This window comes from Pyrus communis, chromosome 16 (genome assembly GCF_041283825.1).
Source record: "Pyrus communis isolate YQ-2024b chromosome 16, ASM4128382v1, whole genome shotgun sequence".
In the NCBI taxonomy this organism is placed as follows: Eukaryota; Viridiplantae; Streptophyta; class Magnoliopsida; order Rosales; family Rosaceae; genus Pyrus; species Pyrus communis.
In genome coordinates, this window is record NC_142580.1 from 28319667 (window position 1) to 28341703 (window position 22037).

At 38.4% G+C, this 22037-nt stretch overlaps 1 protein-coding gene and 1 pseudogene across 2 annotated transcripts in view; both read right to left on the minus strand.

Annotated features, from left to right (window-relative positions):
• The window catches only part of LOC148690242 (uncharacterized), an 87476-nt gene extending 66765 nt beyond the window's left edge, over positions 1-20711 (minus strand). The window contains exon 1 of the mRNA XM_088688132.1: positions 19897-20711. Within this exon, the coding sequence (XP_088544258.1) occupies positions 19897-20711 (815 nt within the window). The remainder of the gene's footprint in view (positions 1-19896) is intronic.
• On the minus strand, positions 4212-18294 carry LOC137732931 (homeobox-leucine zipper protein HDG5-like; annotated as a pseudogene). The gene is made up of 7 exons (XR_015957834.1): positions 18210-18294; positions 6153-6268; positions 5847-6059; positions 5433-5601; positions 5066-5328; positions 4898-4993; positions 4212-4733 (listed from the first exon to the last, which is right to left on the minus strand). The product of XR_015957834.1 is annotated as a homeobox-leucine zipper protein HDG5-like (transcript).
• Positions 20712-22037: the final 1326 nt, after the last annotated feature.

The following is a 22037-nucleotide window of genomic DNA, read 5'->3' on the forward strand; positions in this document are numbered from 1 at the left end:
TAGTATATAAGTTATTGCTTCCCTTTTCTCATTGCTGCCATTCCTCGTGCCCTGTTTACCCCATCTCTCTACACTTTCTCCTGCAATTTCTTCCATTCCTCTTGCTTTAAAAAAAAACCTTACCCGCCTGCAATCAAAACCAAAGCTTATCCGTCCAAGCTGAAATCATCCATCAGTTCTCTCTGGTTTTGCATTGCAACTCCATATTTTGAGACCTGCAAATTTGAACACAGATCTGCCTTTATTTCTTCGCGGACTCGAGCTTATCTCACCTATTTCAACCATCTCGGTTTGCAGACGCACAAAGGTAAGATGCATCGATCTCGTCTCCTCATTAATTTCTTAATTCCAGCACAAATGCAATAGTGAAATCCAAGCCTAGTTTGTGAGCTTGTGTTGTAGACGACGATTGGAGATGATGGCGAACACAAGGAACGCTAGCAACGTTAGACTTTAGATTTGCAAGAAAAATGAGCAGCGGCAACTATGATGTCCACAGATCTCAGAAATACAGGTATAAATGCTCAACCCAGAATGAGCATGGTCTTTGCATCCATAGATTTGAAAGTCTCCATTATACTCATGTATTTTTTTTGTATTCATGTATTTTTTACAGGGAGTGGAGAAAGATGAAGTTGTTTGTGAGCAACAAGTCTGGGAGTCTTTTGAGGAAGATGAAGTTGTCAACAAATGTTTGTTGTTTCTTTACTTTTTGTTTCAGATTTTGTTGGGCCTGGTGTAAACATTCAAGTAAATTCAATGTATTCAAGTAAATTTAAAATATTTTTTTGAATGGATGAAGAATGGATTTGTCAATTTAAATTTAAGTTTGTTTCATGCTTAGAATGGTTTCTGTTTCGTAATTCATGTGTATATTTTTTTTCAATTAAAAAAAAAAAACATTAGCATTGAGCACGATTTCAAAATGGTGCCCTTTCAATTAAAAAAGTTGTCAGACCTGTTAGAATATTAATGTCGTATGTATCCGACATGAGACATCCTAGCGGATTAAGCCTTTCTCTTGGTGGATTAAGATATTTTCTGGTGCACGCAAACATGTCGCTTCACTTTTCTGCAACTGCAACCATTTCCTGTTGGATTTTACCTAATATCCGACAGTAATAACCTTTTCTTGTCGTTTTTATTTGCGGCAGTAATGGGTAGTTTTGTAGTGGTGCTTGATCATCATTAGGTTGTCGTTGAGATCAATCTTATAGTTGAAAAAATAATTAGGTACGACTCAATGACATCTAAAACCCATAAACGTCAAGCAACTGCGAAATTCACTCACATCACTTATGTGTTGCCCGATGTCCTCTGAAGCCTGTCTAAGGAGGTGAAGAATGAACCTTAACCCATCATGGTAAGTTCAAAGTCTCCACAACAAGACAACGAGTGAGTTCAAATTTATTGAATTGTTAGTGAGTTTAGTTAAATGATTGAATTGTCTGTGAATTGGTTTTGAAACTTGTTGAATTGTTGTATGGCACATGGAGGATTGCAGTATTTTCATTTTAAAAGTGATCGAGGTCTTGTCTGCTATCATTTCTTTGGATATAATTACGTCCAGCAACATCCTTGCATTTTGACTTAGAATGGCAATCAACATGTTACACGAGCTTCATAGGGTATAATGAGTGGTGGATGATTGAGAATTTAGTTTAGCAACTGTTAAGTGTAGAACGACCGCTGATGAACAATGGTAGTCCATTTGTGTATTATATTGTTGATACGTGGTGTTGGAGAAATTAGTCATTTGTGGAGACGGTAATTTGTCGGGATGAGTTTAATGTCTATAGGAATTCTTTCATTATATCTTTCCAGATTGTTACTTGTTTTGGATAGCTTAAGTGGCATCCCTTGTAATTTTATACATTGAATGAATGTTTGTCACAATAAATGAAACCATCCCTTATGTTGAATTAATGTGTGTGACAATTTATGAAACCAACCCTTATGTCTTGTGAAATTCTGTTGACAATTTTGAAACCAACCTTTAATTGTAAGGTAAACAACCAGCGAAACATTACTTAAAACAATACAACATAAAGTACCCTGCACCTTCTTCCTTACAACTTGCTGGTTGAGGCAAGCAAATGATTATATCATCCTCAATGTCTGCCCAAGTCAAGCAATCACCCTTAACACCCTCTAGTAGCACGTTTGACCAAACTCTGAACATTTTATTGACCATGAACCAACTGACATCCAGCTCTTGCAGATCACATCCAAACACAATATAAAATAATTCGGTCAATACTATCCAATCCACATATATCTTATCCGACTGAAATAGTCAGTACAGTCCGAGTTGCCAAACAAGCCTATACATTCTCAATATGTAGCAAAAAGAAGTTCAAAATTTTGGACTAAAGTATATATAAGATGGGGCTTATTTGGAAGTAACCAAAATCGACTGGAATGCGAAGTGTTTTTTAAAAGAAGCACATAACACATGTGTTTCTTCCATAAAGCACTTAAGTGCTTTTTTAGGAAGCACCTATATTTTTATTAAAAATTACGTAGTACGTCTAATCGAAGTGTTGGTACTGGAAACATTTATGAGCAAGAGTGCTTTCTTTTTTCTTTTGTTTTTGGCCAATTAAAGTAAATTTCATTAAAGAAGAAAGTTAATACAAAGGTGAGGACCATCCAAAAAGAGAGTCAAAAACAGCCAACCCAACTCCACATAAAGAAACTACAATGAAATAGGATCAAAAGAGGTAGCCCATACTGACACAAAAGCAAGTAACCCTAAAACTAAAAAAAGCAAATAGCCACATCTAACAAATCTACCACACCCCAACCGCAAAGCAGCCACCGCCTAGAAGACGAACCAACGAATCAAATGGATCAATGGAAGATGGGGTAGACAAGCCACCCGTGCTTTTAGTGCTCCCATAATCCTACCAAATAGTGCAAAAAACACTTTACAAGCTACTGAACACCAAGGAGTGCCGCCAGAGAAAACCCATGAAGGAAACATCCAAAGAGTTGAGTAGTAGTGGTAGATGGTAGAGGATATGCGGTAAGGAACGATATTTGGAGAGGAAAATGGCAGATTTGAGACAAGCTCAAGGTAAACTAAGACAAAGCACAGGAAACACTGAGGTAGAAGCTCAGACCAAATACAACCGAGAAAAAATAGACATAGCAAGGTAAAGAAAAGGAGGAAAAGGCTGGGGAAAGAGAGAAGAAGGCTGAGAATTGGAAGGATTTGGCTACCACCCATCCCATCCAAAATAGGAGCTGGCGGCTGAGAAGAAATTTTTAGGGTTGACCGAGAGACGATGAGCTTTTGAGAGAGAGCCGCTAAAGAAGCATTTCCAAACTAATTTATAAAGATATATTCAAAGAAAAAAAGAGATGTGCGGCATGTGGTTTAATATCAAATGTCTCTAGCCAACGAAAAAAAGAGATGAGTGTAGGGTTTCTACCTATGCATTACGGATTCGAAACTCTCCTCTCTCTTAAATTATTCTAATAGTTACGAACTCTCTCTCCTTCCCTTAATAGTAATTTCTTATAAAAAAAAAAGAATAAAAAAAAAAAGCAAAACGAAATGGGTGAGAGATGATTGACAAATTGTAAAATTTTAAAAAGTTCAGAAGCATTGAATTCGTTTCATAAACACAAAAGTCAACAGACAAGTCAGTCCAGAAATAGAAAACACAAAGGGAAAAAGGCAACAGACAAGGACAAGTCAATACCCGAACCGCCACCCTTGCTGACTGGTGAGGCCCCATTCTCATTAATTTACCTTATTTGAACCACACCAGAAACCAAGGGTACTTGTACATGGTGCGCTCTTGACTACCCGCTCTTAACCACCACATCCACAACCTAACAACCACCACCTACCACTCCACTACTTCTTACACCATCTTGTTATTTACCAAAGAAATAACTACTACACACCTTTAATTCCCTTGGACCTTACAAAATTAACAAATAAAAACTAGGTGGAAATTGCTAACATGCTGTAAAATAGTCACACTGCATTCCTTCTTGCGATTCACATATGGATTCAGTGAATCACTACTGTATAAAAAGGAATGCAGGATGACTTTTTTTTTTAGTATGAATAACAAATTCCGAACGCAAACCCTAAATGCATGAGTACAAAAAAAGCTAAACTGCGGGATAGTTGTCTCTAGTTAGGGAAAAAGGAAGAGAGATTTCCGAGCAAGAGCTCTATGTATAGCTAGGTATTATTGCTGCAGGCTGGCAGGAGTGGGGTGGTCAGATTCGCCAGAAGCATCACCAACACTGCCATTATCATCATCAGTAGTAGTAGTAGTAGTAGTAGTAGTAGTAGTAGTGCAAATGTTGCTGCTTCCGAGGGCGGAAATGATCTGCTGCACCGAGTTGCACAGATGGTTGTTAATCGCGATGACACTGGAGAGGTTGAGTTTGGCAGATGGGCTTGTGCTGGCAAGAACTTGGAGTCTCACAGTCAGCAAACAACCCGTGTTCATGACGCTGCTTTCATGATTCTGATCTGGCGATGAGCTTCCATGATCGGCTGCAGTGCTAGTACTAGATTGCATAGGCAGCACTGGGACAATAACAAAGCCTAGAGGAAGGAGGGGAATGCAGGATGGGTCCTCTCCGCTCATCGCTAGCTGGAAGCCATCAACATCCATGGTTGCATACATCACCAGGCTACCTGACTCGTCGGTGCAGCTCTCTTGTAGCATTAGCTCTGCGTTCTGCGATGAGTTGCCCGATACCTGTATACATATGTACGTGGCATAAGGATTAGTTATATATTAGTACTAATTGAAAATGAAAAGAAGAATTGAACTACATGAATTAAAAAAGATAGCAGATGTACATTAAAAATACATTACGTACATTAGTAAAAGTAAAATCGAAGGGAATGTCATAAACTTACATTTATGCGAAAAAGAGAAATGCAATTTCCAGGATGAAAGCCATTAGCAATGTGAGCCACTTCATGCAGGGAATTGCCATTGGTAAGGACATCGAGCTGCAGATATAAAATGCAGTCGGCTAAAAGTATTGCCGGTATACTTATTGTTCTAGTGAACAACGTACGTACCTGAGCTCTGTGGCGCCGTAGGAGTTCGAAGACACGGTAATGTGAGTAAGGGAGCCAAGTGGTGGAAACAGCAGTGAGAATGAACCCAATGGGTTGACCAGGGTCTGTGACTTTCCTTGTGGTTATTCGAACTGTGTCATCTGGGGAATCAGATAGAGCCGTCCATGACTGCCCATTGGAGGTGCTCATGTTTACACAAACTGTTCTTGTCATTCTCTGAGCCAATTTCATCATATTCTTGCGTGCTTCAGGTGAAGGCATCACTACATGTACAGAAGGAATTCAATAATTAATGTGTAAAACACCAACAATTTAAATCTTGGAACGGTGATCTTGATTACAATATGAGAGAAGTAATTAATATAACCTCCAAGGTCTGATATATTTCTGGCCATTAGACTTGCAACCCTTTCACATTGCCTTTGTAAGACTGCAAGCCATCGTTGTGCTCCAAATGCCATCCCACTGTAGACATAGTGACTGAATATTTGATGGACAGGCTTCTCCTCTATTTCTGCATGTTCTATCCATGTAACCTGTGCAGAAGCCCAGAGAATAATAAGTTTTATACATATATAGTTCTCATAGCTATTTTTATTTTCTCTACTAATTAAGGCCATATATGTTATGTTCGAAGCCAACTCGAATCGGTTGGATTAACATGTTAAAATAAATGATTGCAGAAGCAGGAGTATATATTTCTTTGTAAAATCTATCTAGGGAACTGTAAAAATTCAAAAAGCATGCACAGAGAGGTTGAGTGAAAGCAGCGAAAACACACCCTTGAGTATCCATTGGGCATATCTTGGATAAGACAGCCGGATGGCCATCTCTTTTACCTGGGAAAAGATGATTGAAGGTTGTCATGGAAGCTATCTGTGGGAAAATCAACAATTGCCCAGCTTCCCTCCTCTTCATTTTGTTGACAATAACGAAGAAAATAAGCTTCTCGGGTTGGCACCAGAGGAGAAACAACTTGCAATTCCGCATACATCTGCTAGTCAAATAAAGAACTAGTAACCAATTAAAGTGTCTTGATGAGCATATGGACTTATGATTTGTGACTTTCAAGCATTGAGATATCTACCAGCTGAAGGGAACCATTTGCTTGACCCGAAGGATCTGCTGAAATAACTTGAACAGTTTTTGTTGAGAGTTGTCTCACATTGGTGAGAGATAAGGTTTGCAATGTGCTTATATGATCTTGGGATGTTGATGTGAAAATTAACTTGACACACAAATTAAACCCTATTAGTGACAATTGTAATAGATATGTAAGTAGGGATCGTTCTAGACCGGGGATTAACTAGGGATGCTAATCTATGTAAATAAGACTCAAAAACACTAAACTAGACTCTATTGACTCAAAACTAACTTTAGACACTTAAAACAGCGACCAATACAGACACTTAAAACAGCGACCAATACTCAAAAAGACTCAATTTTAGACTCAATAAGGGTTTTGGACGAAAATAGGACTTGACTTGACTCAAAAGACTCAAGGAAAACAAGTTTTGACTCAAATGTGAAGACTAAATAACATGGGGATTGTTTTTGACGAATTTTAGACTCAAAACAAAAACTTTGTAGAAAACACTTTTGAAAAACGAATTTAAGAAAAATAAATGGGTGGAAGACTAGTTAGAGGGTCCTTCTCCACACATGATATATGCATACAAACCAATGTCCAGTTATTACTCCTTTAGACTATGAATGACAACGCCCCAAATTAGTTGCATCGCACAACTAACCTTCAAGTTTTCCTTATTTCATTGAATTGAATGAAAACGCATTACAACCAAATTATCTTTTTCAAGTTCTTTATATGAGATGCATAACAAAGATACATATCAAAAGTCATTAAGTTTCGTGAAAACTATAAGCATTGACAAGGCATTCATCACTATGAAACGCATGAGACTCATACCAAGGATTTACTTAACGCGATTGTGACTAGCAACCTCCACTACTTGTGAATATAAGTGAATAACAATTACGTGAAACCCCCCTATACTCTAGCATCAAGTTTATGCATGCAAATTAAGTGTTAACCCCCAACCCACATACATAAACTAGTTTTAATAACTTAGATAAGCAAATCACATTCATGCCTTAAGAAATAATAACCGGACGTAATCAATTCATATAAAATATATAATCATGGCTTCAAATTCTCCTCTAACTAAAAAGAAGTTAGTTCCTCATGTTCGCAAAACAAAGATAATTAAATTTAAACATTGAACTAAGACTAAGGATAGAAAGAACCAAGAAAAACGCTCCACACTCCAATGCCATGCACCGCACTCCCTCGGATGGCAGATTACACAAGTCCTCCTCTCCTTGTTTCCTTGCTTGCGGCACTAGGGTGGTGTAGAATGGATTGTGGTGTTTGATGGATGAAAGTATGAATGAATGAATGAGTGAGTGGATGAATGAATGGTGCGGCATAAGGCTGTTTATATAGGCTAATTAGGCACACTTAGTGAAGGAAAAGGATTGCACAATCCCATTGAAAAAGGGTTAATTCAAGGCAGAAACCAAATGGGGAATGGACTAGGTAATGCACGGCTAGGATTTAGGGAATTCTAGAAGGTTAGGTGCGGCATCTTTGTAGGGATGAGATAAGGTTTCTAGAAGGAATGGTTTAGGGCAGATTCCTAAACCTAAAGGGGCAAGGACACATGATATAGGTGTAGAAGAAGGATTGCAATTCCTAAACCTATATGGAATGGTGTTTATGCAGCAAAACAATTGGATAAGCTTCTAGAAATTGTTCTAAGTGTTTAAATATGCACCTAATCCCTTCTAATTAGCTAGATTTAAGGCACAACCTAATTTGGATAGGATAAGATAGGGTAATGTTAGAGTTAGGAAAGGATAAGGTTTGTTAGGATAGGATAAGATAAGGTTGGATAAGGTTCCTTATTTCTTGCTTCTTCCTTATCTTCTTTGCATTGGGACTTCTTCCACCAGATTTGTAGCCTTTCCTAGCCCTTCTTGACTTCAATTTCGTCCATCCTCTTTACTCCATGGTTAAGCTATCCAATCCATGCCCAAAAATGCTCCTTTTAGCTCCAAAATGCCATTTCTTGCTCCTTTTGTCATTAGGACCTAAAAACATACGAAAATAACTTAAAAGATTGAAATAAATAGTAATTAACTCACTAAATGCAAGGAAACAACATAACTAAGTAGCATAAATATGCTCCTATCAAATTCCCCCATACTTAGCTTTTGCTAGTCCTCAAGCAAAACGAAATAAACAAAACAAACAAAACACATTCTAGACCTTCCAACATGTACCTCAGGGATTTCCAATGAACATGACACATTTAAAGAACACCACATACATAGATTTTAGTTATCCCCACCCTCGAGCATATACTTAACCATAGTTACCACACACTAGCTCCCATTTAATCAATTAAAACATGATTTTGAATGTAGTAACATGCTTTAGAGAATCCCCCAATTCCTCACTGGATACACTCTATTTTCACACAGATTTTGTGACTACACTCCCTACACTAGGTATATGTGAGAGGATTGATGTACACATGTAAACTAATACTTACATATGTTATAACAAAGGAGGCAATTTCTGGAATTATTAACATGTATATGATCTCATGAATGGAATGCCACTACTTAGACGCGAGAACCTGGGATACCATATGCTCAAACCAATTTTAAACTCCACATATTGAAACACATAACAACCAAGATTGAAGTCAAAGGGTTTGTAATGGGGCTAAGGTATTGGCTAACAAAGAAAGGTAAGGATAAACAAAAGTTCTTAAAGCAATAGTAAGCAAAGTAATGAAATAAACGCTTAGAATTCACTTTTGAATGCAAAAATCAACTTTGAACACCAAGGCAAGATTCACACAAAACTTAGGGTCAAATTCAAACTTTTGGACCCTTTCTTCAACAATTCAACTCTTTTTTTCTTTCTTTCTCTTCTTTTTCTTCTTTTTCACGTTTTTTTTTTTTCTTCTTCGTGCCCTATTCTTTTCTTTGGCACACAAACATACTACTTCATAAATTCCTACGAAAAACCCTTCACCCACACTTGTTTTTCTGCAATTTTTAGATTGAAAGGAATTCCCTCTAAGTCATGCTTTACTATCCTTTAAGAATAAGGGTTTGGATAGTCCTAATCTAGGCTAGGTAAGGATTATGTGGTTAACAAAGAAAATAGGCTAAATAAGGCTCAAAGTGGGTTAAACCTACAATACATATGTAAAGGGGTAAGGCTTTTTGGCTCTGGGTTTAAACTAACCAACTTCATCTTATTATTTGTTATGCTAATCAATTTTATGCTTTGAATGAAATGGGCATGAGTTCTAATATTTGGAACTTTAGTGATGAAACGCATTCTAAGTAGTAACCAAGCAAAGAATGATGAGATTATGCAACGACTTTAGAAAACAAGAAATCAAGATTAATAACTCTCCAAAGAATGTTTAGGCTCAAATCTCTCAAGGTTGTAACGTTAGTTTGAGGTTCTTCCTTCAAGCATGTTACAAAAACTGATTTTTTATTTTGTGATTACATGTGAATTCATACATGTCAACTTAACCAAGCATAAACCAAAGAGCATATCAAACTTCCATCCATGTTCGTAACTCTCTTTAATAGTCATGCAATTAAAAACCAAATCCTCATCATTGTGTTGGAAGATACCCTAAGACACAAACACAAAAACAAAACGACTCTAAAAACAACTCTTTTTGGGTTTTTAAAACACTCTTTTTCGATTTTTGTTTTTCCAAATTATTGGGTTTTTCTGTTTAAGACAGATAAAAACACTTCAAAACATACTAAAAACACTTAAAACAGTGAAAACCAACTTTAGAAATGATAGGTGTTAAAATCCCACGAATTTTTATGAAAAACACTTTGTTTACCCCCCCACACTTAAACCAAACATTGTCCTCAATGTTTTAAGTATAGACTCACAAACAAACAAACACATAACACAACTAACAAACACGACAATCATGGCAAGGTAAAAGCAATAAAGAGTAAGGTTTAGGAACGCAAATCTGGTTATGGAGTGTTGAAGCTTCCTAGTTCTTTATTTGCATGGGTTGCCTCCCAAGAAGCGCTTGCTTTAATGTCTTCCAGCCGGACGATCCTTCCTCTTAAACTTCAATTGGGCCCACGACATGGAAGCTTTCTCCATCCACGACATGCTCTTCAAAGTTCTCATAGTATGGCTTCAAACGATGTCCGTTGACTTTGAACTCTTGGCCGGTCTTTAAGCTTTGAATTTGGACTGCACCATAAAGAAATACATTAATAACAACAAACGGGCCAATCCACTTAGAACGTAACTTACCTGGAAACAAGCGAAGGCGGGAATTGAAGAGTAGCACTTTCTGCCCTAGAACAAATGTCTTGTTACGAATCATCTTGTCATGGAATGCCTTTGACTTCTCCTTGTAAATCAACGCATTCTCGTATGCTTCATGCCTTACCTCCTCAAGCTCGTTCAGTTGAAGCTTCCTATGGATTCCAGCGGCATCAATGTCCATGTTGAATGTTTTGACGGCCCAATGTGCTTTGTGCTCCAACTCAACGGGAAGATGACATGGTTTCCCATAGATGAGCCGAAATGGGGACATTCCAATTGGTGTTTTGTAGGCCGTACGATATGCCCACAATGCGTCGTTCAAACGCAAGCTCCAATCCTTCCGGTTTGGCCCAACGGTCTTCTCCAAAATTTGCTTGATTTCCCGATTAGAAACCTCGGCTTGCCCACTTGTTTGAGGATGGTAAGGTGTTGCCACCTTATGTGTGACGTTATATCTCTTGAGCAAAGCTTCAATGGTTCGATTGCAAAAATGTGATCCTCCATTACTTATAAGAACTCTTGGCATTCCACATCTAGTAAATATGTTAGTTTTGACAAAATCTGCAACCACTTTGGAATCGTTAGTACGGGTGGCTTTTGCTTCCACCCATTTCGACACATAATCAACCGCAAGTAAAATATAAAGGAAACCATGAGATGAAGGAAAAGGACCCATAAAATCAATACCCCAAACATCAAAAATTTTGACACCATGGATAGGTGTTTGTGGCTTTTGGTCATTTGGACCTATATTTCCGAGTCTTTGGCATCGATCACATGTTATGCAAAAAGTTCTTGCATCTTTAAATATAGTAGGCCAATAAAAACCACATTCAAGTACTTTACGTGCCGTCCTTTGAGTGCCAAAGTGACCTCCACATGCATAAGTGTGACAAAACGTTAAAATTGAATTAAACTCCGATTCATGCACACACCTACGAATGATTTGATCCGCGCAATATTTCCACAAATAAGGATCATCCCACACATAAAACCGAGCCTCCCTTTTAAGTTTATCACGTTGATGTTTATTTAGGTGACACCAAATAACTCACTAAATCGGCATGCCATGACTCACTTACCTCGACGGACATCAATTGCTCATCTGGGAATGTCTCTGGGATAGGTACGGCTTCTTCTTCATGTACCATGTGGCTCAAGTGGTCAGCCACCACATTTTCACTTCCTTTCTTGTCCTGGATTTCGATATCGAACTCTTGAAGTAGAAGCATCCAACGAATAAGCCTTGGTTTAGCCTCCTTTTTGGTGAGTAAGTACTTCAAAGCTGCATGATCAGTGTAAATGATAACTTTAGTACCAAGTAAATAAGAACGAAATTTATCTAAAGCAAAAACAACAGCAAGAAGTTCTTTTTCCGTTGTGGAGTAGTTCAATTGGGCATCATTCAAGGTCCGGGATGCATAATAGATGACATGTGGCTGCTTGTTCTTCCTTTGGCCTAAAACGGATCCTAATGCATAATCCGAGGCATCGCACATAAGCTCAAAAGGAAGGCTCCAATCTGGTGGAATAATGATGGGGGCCGAAGTGAGCATTTCCTTGATATGTTTGAAGGCCTTCTCACACTCCTCATCGAACTTGAATGGCACATCCTTTTGGAGAAGTCGGCAAAGGGGGTTGGAGATTTTTGAAAAGTCCTTGATGAATCGCCTATAGAATCCTGCATGTCCAAGAAAAGAACGAACCTCTTTAACCGAAGTAGGAGAGGGTAAGTAGCGTACAAGATCTATTTTTGATTTATCAACTTCAATCCCTTTGGCCGAAATTATATGCCCTAAAACTATGCCTTGTTTTACCATGAAATGACATTTTTCCTAATTTAAAACAAGGTTAGTTTCAATGCATCGTTCTAAGATTAAAGTGAGATTATGTAAGCAATCATCAAACGAATCGCCAAATACACTAAAATCATCCATAAAAACTTCAATTATTTTCTCCACAAAATCTGAAAATATACTTACCATGCATCTTTGAAAGGTGGCCGGTGCATTGCATAAACCGAATGGCATGCGACGATAAGCAAAAGTACCAAAAGGACACGTGAAAGTGGTATTTTCTTGGTCATCCGGAGCTATGACAATTTGATTATATCCCGAATATCCATCAAGAAAACAATAAAAAGAATAACCGGCTAACCTTTTAAGCATTTGATCAATGAACGGCAAAGGGAAGTGGTACTTCCTTGTGGTGGCGTTGAGTTTCCTATAATCGATGCAAACTCTCCAACCCGTTTGGATGCGTGTTGGCACAAGCTCATTCTCAGCATTCTTCACCACCGTCACTCCGGATTTCTTTGGCACTACTTGAATTGGTGAAACCCAATGGCTATCCGAGATAGGATAAATCACTCCGCAATCAAGTAATTTGATAACCTCCTTCTTCACAACTTCCATCATTGGAGGGTTGAGCCGACGTTGAGCCTCTCGAGTTGGTTTAGCCCCCTCCTCTAGAAGTATGCGATGCATGCATGTTATGATGTGAAAATTAACTTGTCACACAAATTAAACCCTATTTGTGACAATTGTAGTAATGAAGTAGGGATCGTTCTAACCGGGGATTAACTAGGGGTGCTAATCTAATTTGAAATGACTTAAAAACACGAAAACTAAACTTAAAGACTCTTAACAAGACTACTATGACTCAAAACATATTTGAATGACTAAGACTCAACAAAATATGGGGGGATTGTGGTTGGACGAATTTAAACTAAATGGGCAGATTGTAAAGAAAACAGATTGTAAGACAAAATTGTGATGAATCAATGGATGATGGAATAGCTAAGGGATTCTTCTCCACACATGAAATATATGCAACGTAAATCAATTTCCAATTATCAATCCAATAAGTTATGAACCTCGACACTCCAAGTTAATTAGGTCCGCTTAAATTAACCTTCAGATTTCCCTAGAATCATTGAATTGGATGAATATGCATCGCAAACAAATTATTCCTAACAAATTCTCTATATGAACAGCATGATAAAGACATAAGTTAGAATCATTACGTTCTTTGGAAATCATAAGCATCGACAAGGCATTTGTAACTATGAAAAGCATGATACGCTTGCCAGGAATCTACTTAACATGATCGTGACTAGCAACCTTCACTACTTGTGAATATAAATTCATAACGATTAGGTGAAACAAACTTATATCCTAGCACCAAATTCAAGCATGCAAATTAAGCGTGCACTCTCAATCAACATACAAGAATAAGTTCTAAATCAAACGGTTAAGCAAATTGTATTCAAGACTTATGCAACGATAACTGGAAGTAATCAACTTATTTCACATATATAATCATGGTTTCGAATCACCCCCTAGCTAACTAGGGGGTTTAGCCTCTCATGTTCACAGAAAGAGAAACAAAATTGAAATTAAACATAAAGAACAAAAGATTGATTACACCTAAAACGCCCAACAAATCCACTTGAATTTCTGCGCGTCTAAGCTCATCTTTCTTCTTCTCTTTGCTGTGGCAGAGATGGTGTGGGTGGTTTTTGGATGATTTTCTGGTTTGGGAATGGGTTTAGGGAAGTGTGGTGGTGCGGCAAGGTGGTAGGAAGGTGTATGGAGGTGTGGAAGGTGGCTGGAAGGGTTGATAGTGCTGCGGCAATGGTGGGGAGTGGCTGGAATGGAAGGGGAATGCACGGATTGAATGGAGAGGATCAATGGGTGGCTGCGGCTGTTAGGTTTTGTGGTTGATGGGAGTGACGGCTTAGGGAGAATATGTGACTGATGATGGCTGAATGAATATTGAATGAAAAGAGGATCAATGAAAAAGGCTCTAGGGTTCAATAATAGGTGCGGCTGAGATGGAATGATGAATGATAATGAATGGATGAAAAGAAAATCCACGAAAACCCCCCTAGGGTGCGGCTAAATGGTGGAGACCCTAGGGTTTTCAGAAATTACCACCCTAATTTATTTTGGTTAATTAAAATTAAGTTAAAAGCTTCTAGAATTAGGAAATAAAATCAGAAATTAAAAGGGATGGCTGCAAGGTGCGGCTAGGGTTAGGTTAGGAGAGGGAAATAGGGTTTAAGTGAATAAAATAGGCCAAAAATGCCCTCCCTTGCACGACAAGGGAAGGGGAAAAGGGAAAAACCACGGCAAGGTTATGTAATTGGGCTAGGGCCTCGTTTTTGTGTCCTAAAGTACATACAAGGCCTTCAAAGTGGCTAGAAAATACGGACGTTTAGATTAGGAAAGGTTACCAAAACGTGAAACCTAGGGTTAACTTTCCTATTTCAAGTAGGAATCCTTGTTTGAGTAGGAATCCTCGTTTTGGTAGGAATTCATCGTTGGAGTAGGAATTCATCGTTTCTTCAAGTCTTCAACTCATTCATTCCTCTTTTGCTCCAAAAAGCTCTAATTTGCATCTTCTTGCACACTTTGGCCTTATAATCTGAAAATACACAAAAGTGGCTTTAAACACTAAAATAACTAAGGAAACACAACATAAATGCACGAGAACAAGCTAATTAAGTCGCATGAATATGCTCCTATCAAATTGCCCCACACTTAGCTTTTGCTAGTCCTCGAGCAAAACAAAACAACTAAAATAAACAAGACGAAACAAACCAAACAAAACATAACCTAAACCTTCCAACGTTTGCCTCAGGGATTTCCAATGAAACATGACATGTCAAAGATCATTACTCACATAGCTTTTAGTCTTCCTTCCCCTCGAGCACATACTTAATCATAGTCACCATTCACTAGTTCGCATTTTAATCAATTAAAACACATTTTGAATGTAGTAACATGCCTTAGAGAATTCCCTCAATTCCTCACTAGTTACGCACTCAATTTTCACTCAGATTTTCTGACTACACACCCTACACTAGTTATATGTGAGAAGATTGATGTAAACATGAAAGACTAGTACTCACATATGTTATAACAAAGAACGCAATTTCTGGAGTAATTGAACATGTTTAGATATGATCTCATGAATGGAATGCTACTACTTAGATGCGATAACCAATGACACGATACGCTCATACCAAATTCAAACTCCACAAACTGAAATGTACAACACTCAAGATAGAAGTCAAGGGTTGTAACGGGGCTTGGGGGATTGGCTAACAAGGAAAGATAGGGATAAACAAAAGTTCTTTAAGCAATAGTGAGCAAAGTAATGAAATTGAGATTTAGAATTCACTTGGAATGCAGAAATCAACTTTTAGACATAAAGGGAAGATTCAAACAACTCTTAGGGCCTAATTCATTGTTTTGGACCTTTACTTCAACCAACAATACTTTGGAACTCTTTTTTTTTTACCTCTTTTCAACTCTTTTTCACTTTTTTTTTTCCTAGCCGTGCCTATGGCACATAACTCACATCAATAATCCTTCCCCCACACTTATTTTCTGCAACACATTAATCAAAAGGACTTCATTCATACTTACTATGCTTCAAGAAAAAGGGTACGGATGGTCCTAATCTAGGCTAGGTGAGGATGATATGAGTTAACAAAGAACATGGCTAACAAGGCTTAATGGGGTTAAACTTAAAGACAAAATGAGTTAAGGGCACACGGCTATTTGGCTTTGGTGGTGGTCACTACACAACTTCTTCTTGAATATGTGTTATGCAAATCAATAACATGCTTCGAATGAAATGGGCATGAGTTCTAGCATTTGGAACTATATGATGAAACGCCTTCTAAGTAGTAACCAAGCAAAGAATAATGAGATCATGCAACGACTTTAGAAAACAATAATGCACAGATTTTAACTCTCCAAATAACGTTTAGGCTTAAGTCTCACAGGGATGTAGCGTTTGTTTAAGTTCCTTCTTTCAAGCATGTTACAAAAACTAATTTTTTTTTCTTTGTGATTACATGTGACTTCATAAACTATAACTACAAACAAGCATAAACCAAAGAGTATATCAAACGTCCATCCATGTTTGTAACTTCCTTTAACCATCATGCAATTAAAAACCAAATCCTCATCATTGCGTTGGAAGGTAACCTACGACACAACAAAAACACAAAAAAAACAACTCTTTTTGGGTTTTTCAAAACAATTTTTTTCAAATTTTTATGGGATTTTTTTTGATTTTCGGATTTTTCAAAATAACTCATAAAAAGACTTCAAAACATGTTAAAAACACTCAAAAACAGTGGGAAACAAGTTTAGACATGTTAGGTGGTAATACCCTAAGAATTTCATGCAAAAATATCTCAAAACAGAATGTTACCCCCCCCCCCCCCACACTTAAACTAAACATTGTCCTCAATGTTTTAGACACAATTGAACACATTACACATAAAATAAGGTAAGCAACAAAGGAAAGGGTTTAGGGACGCAAATCTGAGTGTGGAGTGATTCCAAGTTCTTCCTTTGTTGATTGCATGGGTTGCCTCCCAAGTAGCGCTTTCTTTTACGTCTTGCAGCCGGACGATGCCACATTGATCAACCTTCATGGGAACCCACGGCATAGTGGGTTGTCTCCTCCACATCATGTTCTACAAAGCTCTCGTAGTAAGGCTTCAAGCGATGCCCATTCACCTTGAACTCTTGACCTGTTTTGAAAGTACGAACTTGGACTGCACCATGAGGAAAAACATTAGTAATAACAAAGGGTCCAATCCAACGTGAACGTAACTTACCCGGAAATAAACGAAAACGAGAATTAAACAACAACACTTTTTGTCCAACAAAGAAAGACTTGGTGCGAATCATCTTGTCATGAAAGGCCTTTGTCTTTTCCTTGTAAAGTCGAGCATTCTCGTAAGCTTCATTCCATATTTCCTCAAGTTCATTCAATTAAAGCTTACGATGAATTCCCGCCTCATCTACATCCATGTTGAACTTCCTCACGGCCCAATGAGCCTTGTGCTCCAATTCCACAGGTAAGTGACATGGTTTGCCATACACAAGCCGAAATGGGGACATTTCTATGGGTGTTTTGTAGGCGGTCCTATAAGCCCACAATGCATCCTCTAACCTCAAGCTCCAATCTTTTCTTGTTAGGCCAACCGTCTTCTCAAGAATCTGTTTTATCTCGCGATTCGACACCTCGGCTTGCCCGCTTGTTTGAGGATGATAGGGTGTCGAAACCCTATGTGTAACTTTGTACTTCTTGAGCAGTGCCTCGATTGTGCGATTACAAAAATGTGAACCTCCATCACTTATAAGGACTCGAGGCATTCCAAACCTAGCAAAAATGTTAGACTTCACAAAATCTGCAACCACTTTGGAATCGTTAGTACGGGTGGCTTTTGTTTCCACCCATTTGGAAACATAATCCACCGCCAACATGATATAGAGAAAACCATGTGAGGAAGGAAAAGGACCCATAAAATCAATGCCCCACACATCAAATTTTGGCGTCGTTGCCAGGGATTAGCAAAGTTGCTAATCCCTTGTCTTGAGTCTTGTTTAAATTGTTTAGTTTCTGTTTTGTTTTAATTGTTGCACCGTGTGTGTGTGTGTTTTTTTTTTTTGTGCCGTGTGTGGCACCTTATTTCCTTACTTGTGCCAAGTCTATTAGATTGATTGCTAACCTTGTTTGCTCTTGTGTGCAGGTACTAGTTTATGACCCGTGGCTCACAACCTGTTCGTGAGCATATCTCCTCCTTCATTGCCGTAAGTGATGAAAAAACAATGACGGGCAACGTTTCTTTGTCTCCCAAATAGACATACTTCAAGTGACTTGGCAATGGTTTAAGTTCAAGAACGGGTGCCTGAATCACTGAAGGTAATAACTTGTTAGTAGAAACGGGAATTGAAATTGGGTTTGGGGGCTTACTTTGATATTGTGGTGATGATTCAAGTGAAGCCACCATCTCGGCAATGCCATCATCATGCACGGCCAGATTTGGTTCTATACCCATTCCTTCGACAATTGTGGTTTCAAGTGGGTCTTTTTCCAATGAATCAAGAAAATCCTGCGCCAATGACTCAAGTATATCAATAGAGAAACAAGAATGATCGTCATTAGGATATTTAATAGTTTCAGAAAGACTGAAATCAATAACTTCCCCATCAAATTCCATCGTTAAAGTTCCTTTGAACACGTCGATCTTGGTGCGGGCTGTTTTCATGAAAGGTCTCCCAAGTAGGATCGGCAATGGTGTAGAATGGGATAAATCCTCCATGTCAAGCACGTAAAAGTCCGCCGGAAAGATCAAATTGTTAACCTGCACCAACACATCTTCCAAAACTCCTTTTGGATAAGCATTAGAACGATCGACCAATTGAATAATCACACCATCGTTTTTAAGTTCTCCCAAGTTCATAGATACATAAATTGAGTAAGGCATGACATTAATTGAAGCTCCTAAATCTAGCATAGCATGTTCAAATTTAGTATTTCCAATAACATAAGGAATTGTAAAACTACCCGGATCTTTGCATTTAGGTGGTAGTTTTCTTTGTAACACCGCCGAAACATTTTCACTTACCTAGACCACCTCTTTGTTCGAAATCCTCTTCCTTGTGGTGCAAAGCTCTTTCAAAAATTTCGCATACTTAGGAACTTGCTTACTTGAACTTTCCTAAAGGTTTCTAGAATGTCCTTCTCATTCTCTTCTTTCTTTGACTGCCTAAATCTGCTAGGGAAAGGCACATTTAGTGGAATAGAACTTGACAAAGTCGAATTTTGACTTACCTTAGGTGTGTTGGACGGTTTTGGGGTGGTAGATGGCTGCGGCAAGGTTTGTTCCACCCTTGCCGTGGCCTTTGTGCCTTGTTGATTCTCTTCTTGCAGCAACATGTCCTCTTCTTGAGTTGTTTTGGACGGTTTTGGGGTGGTTCCAACTTCCTTACCACTTCTCAACGTGATCGCCTTGGCATATTAGAACCCTCCATTTGGATTGACAATGGTTGAGCTAGGGAGCTTGCCTTGGTCTTGGAATTGTCCTACAAACTCCACAATCTGCCCAATTTTCTTCTCTAAGTGGTCCACCCTTTTGTCTTAGTTTTTCATCGCCTTTTCTTGGTTTTGCAATGCTTTGTTTTCATCTTCTTGCCCCTGAGACAAATTGGTAAGTAACTTAAGAAGTGTCGCATTATCTAAAGACGTACCTTGATTGTTTTGGGCAGATTGGGGTGGGGTTGGATCATTGCCGTAGGTTTTGGTGTAAAACCCCGGGGGTTGTTGCCTAAAGCCTCCTTGTTGTTGAGTTTGTTGAGGCTCCCTCCACTTGAAGTTTGGATGGTCTCTCCAACCCAGATTGTATGTGTTGGAATATGGATCATTTCTTGGTTGATTTTGGCTTGGAAATCTAATGGCATTTGCACTTTCCCATCCCCCATTCTCAATCAATTGAGGGCACTTGTCCGAATGATGTCCTTGGATAGAACATACGCCACATACACTTGGTCCTTATATCCTCATTCCTTCGGCCATCTGAGACACAATAGAAGTAAGATTAGCTAATTGAGATTGAATGTCGGATTGGGAACTTACCTCATCCACTTGCTGTCGTGGGGTGTCTCTTTGACCAACACCTTCATATTGTTGTGCATTCAACACTCTATTTGCAATTAAAACCTTGGCAGCCACGGGCGTTTTGTCAACCAAAGCACCTCCCGCCAAGGCATCTAGCATTTGTCTTTTTATTGGAAGAAGCCCCTCGTAGAAATATTGAATTAACAGTTTTTCCTTCATTTGATGTTGAGGGCATGATGCAACTAGAGTCTTGAAACATTCATAATATGCCGGAAAAGACTCCCTTTGGTTTTGTTGAATGCCACTTATTTTCTTCCTCAAAATAATCACTCTTGAAGTTGGGAAGAATTTCTCTACAAATGCCCACTTCATGCTTTCCCAAGAAGTGACGGTTCCGAGTGCCAATTCGTATAGCCAATCTTTAGCCTTTTCTAGAAGAGTGAATGGAAAGGCCTTCATCTTCAAAATGTTCCCATCGACATTGATGGGGGTCATACTCGAACATACCACTTCAAACTCCTTAAGATGCTTGTTTGGATCTTCCATGGACAACCCATGGTATTTGGGAATGTGATGCAACAAGCTAGACTTCAATTCGAACTCATCGGTCTTGCCTTGGGCGGCAATAGGATATTGAATGCACAAAGGTACGGTATTGTCTAGTCCCGAGTCCGAAAGTTCTTTGATTGTTCGATTGTCCGCCGCCATGCTTTCTTCTTCTTCAAATTCAGATTCGGAATCTGAACTTGAACTAGGTGGATAAGGTTCTGGTTGCTTCCTCTTTCTTCTCAAAGTTCGTTCAAAATCGTCGTCAAAATCCAGTATGTTTGCACGAATAGGTTGAGAACGACGAGTCATAAACTAGTACCTAAAAATAAAGAACACAACCAAATTAGCAATCTATTTAAAAGGCACGACACACTTAAAAGAAAACACAAAGACACTAAAAAGACAATACACAAACAAAAGGGATTAGCAAGTTTGCTAATCCCCGGCAACGGCGCCAAAATTTGATGTGAAAATTAACTTGACACACAAATTAAACCCTATTTGTGACAATTGTAGTAGATATGTAAGTAGGGATCGTTCTAGACCGGGGATTAACTAGGGATGCTAATCTATGTAAATAAGACTCAAAAACACTAAACTAGACTCTATTGACTCAAAACTAACTTTAGACACTTAAAACAGCGACCAATACTCAAAAAGACTCAATTTTAGACTCAATAAGGGTTTTGGACGAAAATAGGACTTGACTTGACTCAAAAGACTCAAGGAAAACAAGTTTTGACTCAAGTGTGAAGACTAAATAACATGGGGATTGTTTTTGACGAATTTTAGACTCAAAACAAAAACTTTGTAGAAAACACTTTTGAAAAACGAATTTAAGTAAAATAAATGGGTGGAAGGCTAGTTAGAGGGTCCTTCTCCACACATGATATATGCATACGAACCAATGTCCAGTTATTACTCCTTTAGACTATGAATGACAACGCCCCAAATTAGTTGCATCGCACAACTAACCCTCAAGTTTTCCTTATTTCATTGAATTGAATGAAAACGCATTACAACCAAATTATCTTTTTCAAGTTCTTTATATGAGATGCATAACAAAGATACATATCAAAAGTCATTAAGTTTCGTGAAAACTATAAGCATTGATAAGGTATTCATCATTATGAAACGCATGAGACTCATACCAAGGATTTACTTAACGCGATTGTGACTAGCAACCTCCACTACTTGTGAATATAAGTGAATAACAATTACGTGAAACCCCCCTATACTCTAGCATCAAGTTTATGCATGCAAATTAAGTGTTAACCCCCAACCCACATACATAAACCAGTTTTAATAACTTAGATAAGCAAATCACATTCATGCCTTAAGAAATAATAACCAGACGTAATCAATTCATATAAAACATATAATCATGGCTTCAAATTCTCCTCTAACTAAAAAGAAGTTAGTTCCTCATGTTCGCAAAACAAAGATAATTAAATTTAAACATTGAACTAAGACTAAGGATAGAAAGAACCAAGAAAAACACTCCACACTCCAATGGCATGCACGGCACTCCCTTGGATGGCAGATTGCACAAGTCCTCCTCTCCTTGCTTCCTTGCTTGCGGCACTAGGGTGGTGTAGAATGGATTGTGGTGTTTGATGGATGAAAGTATGAATG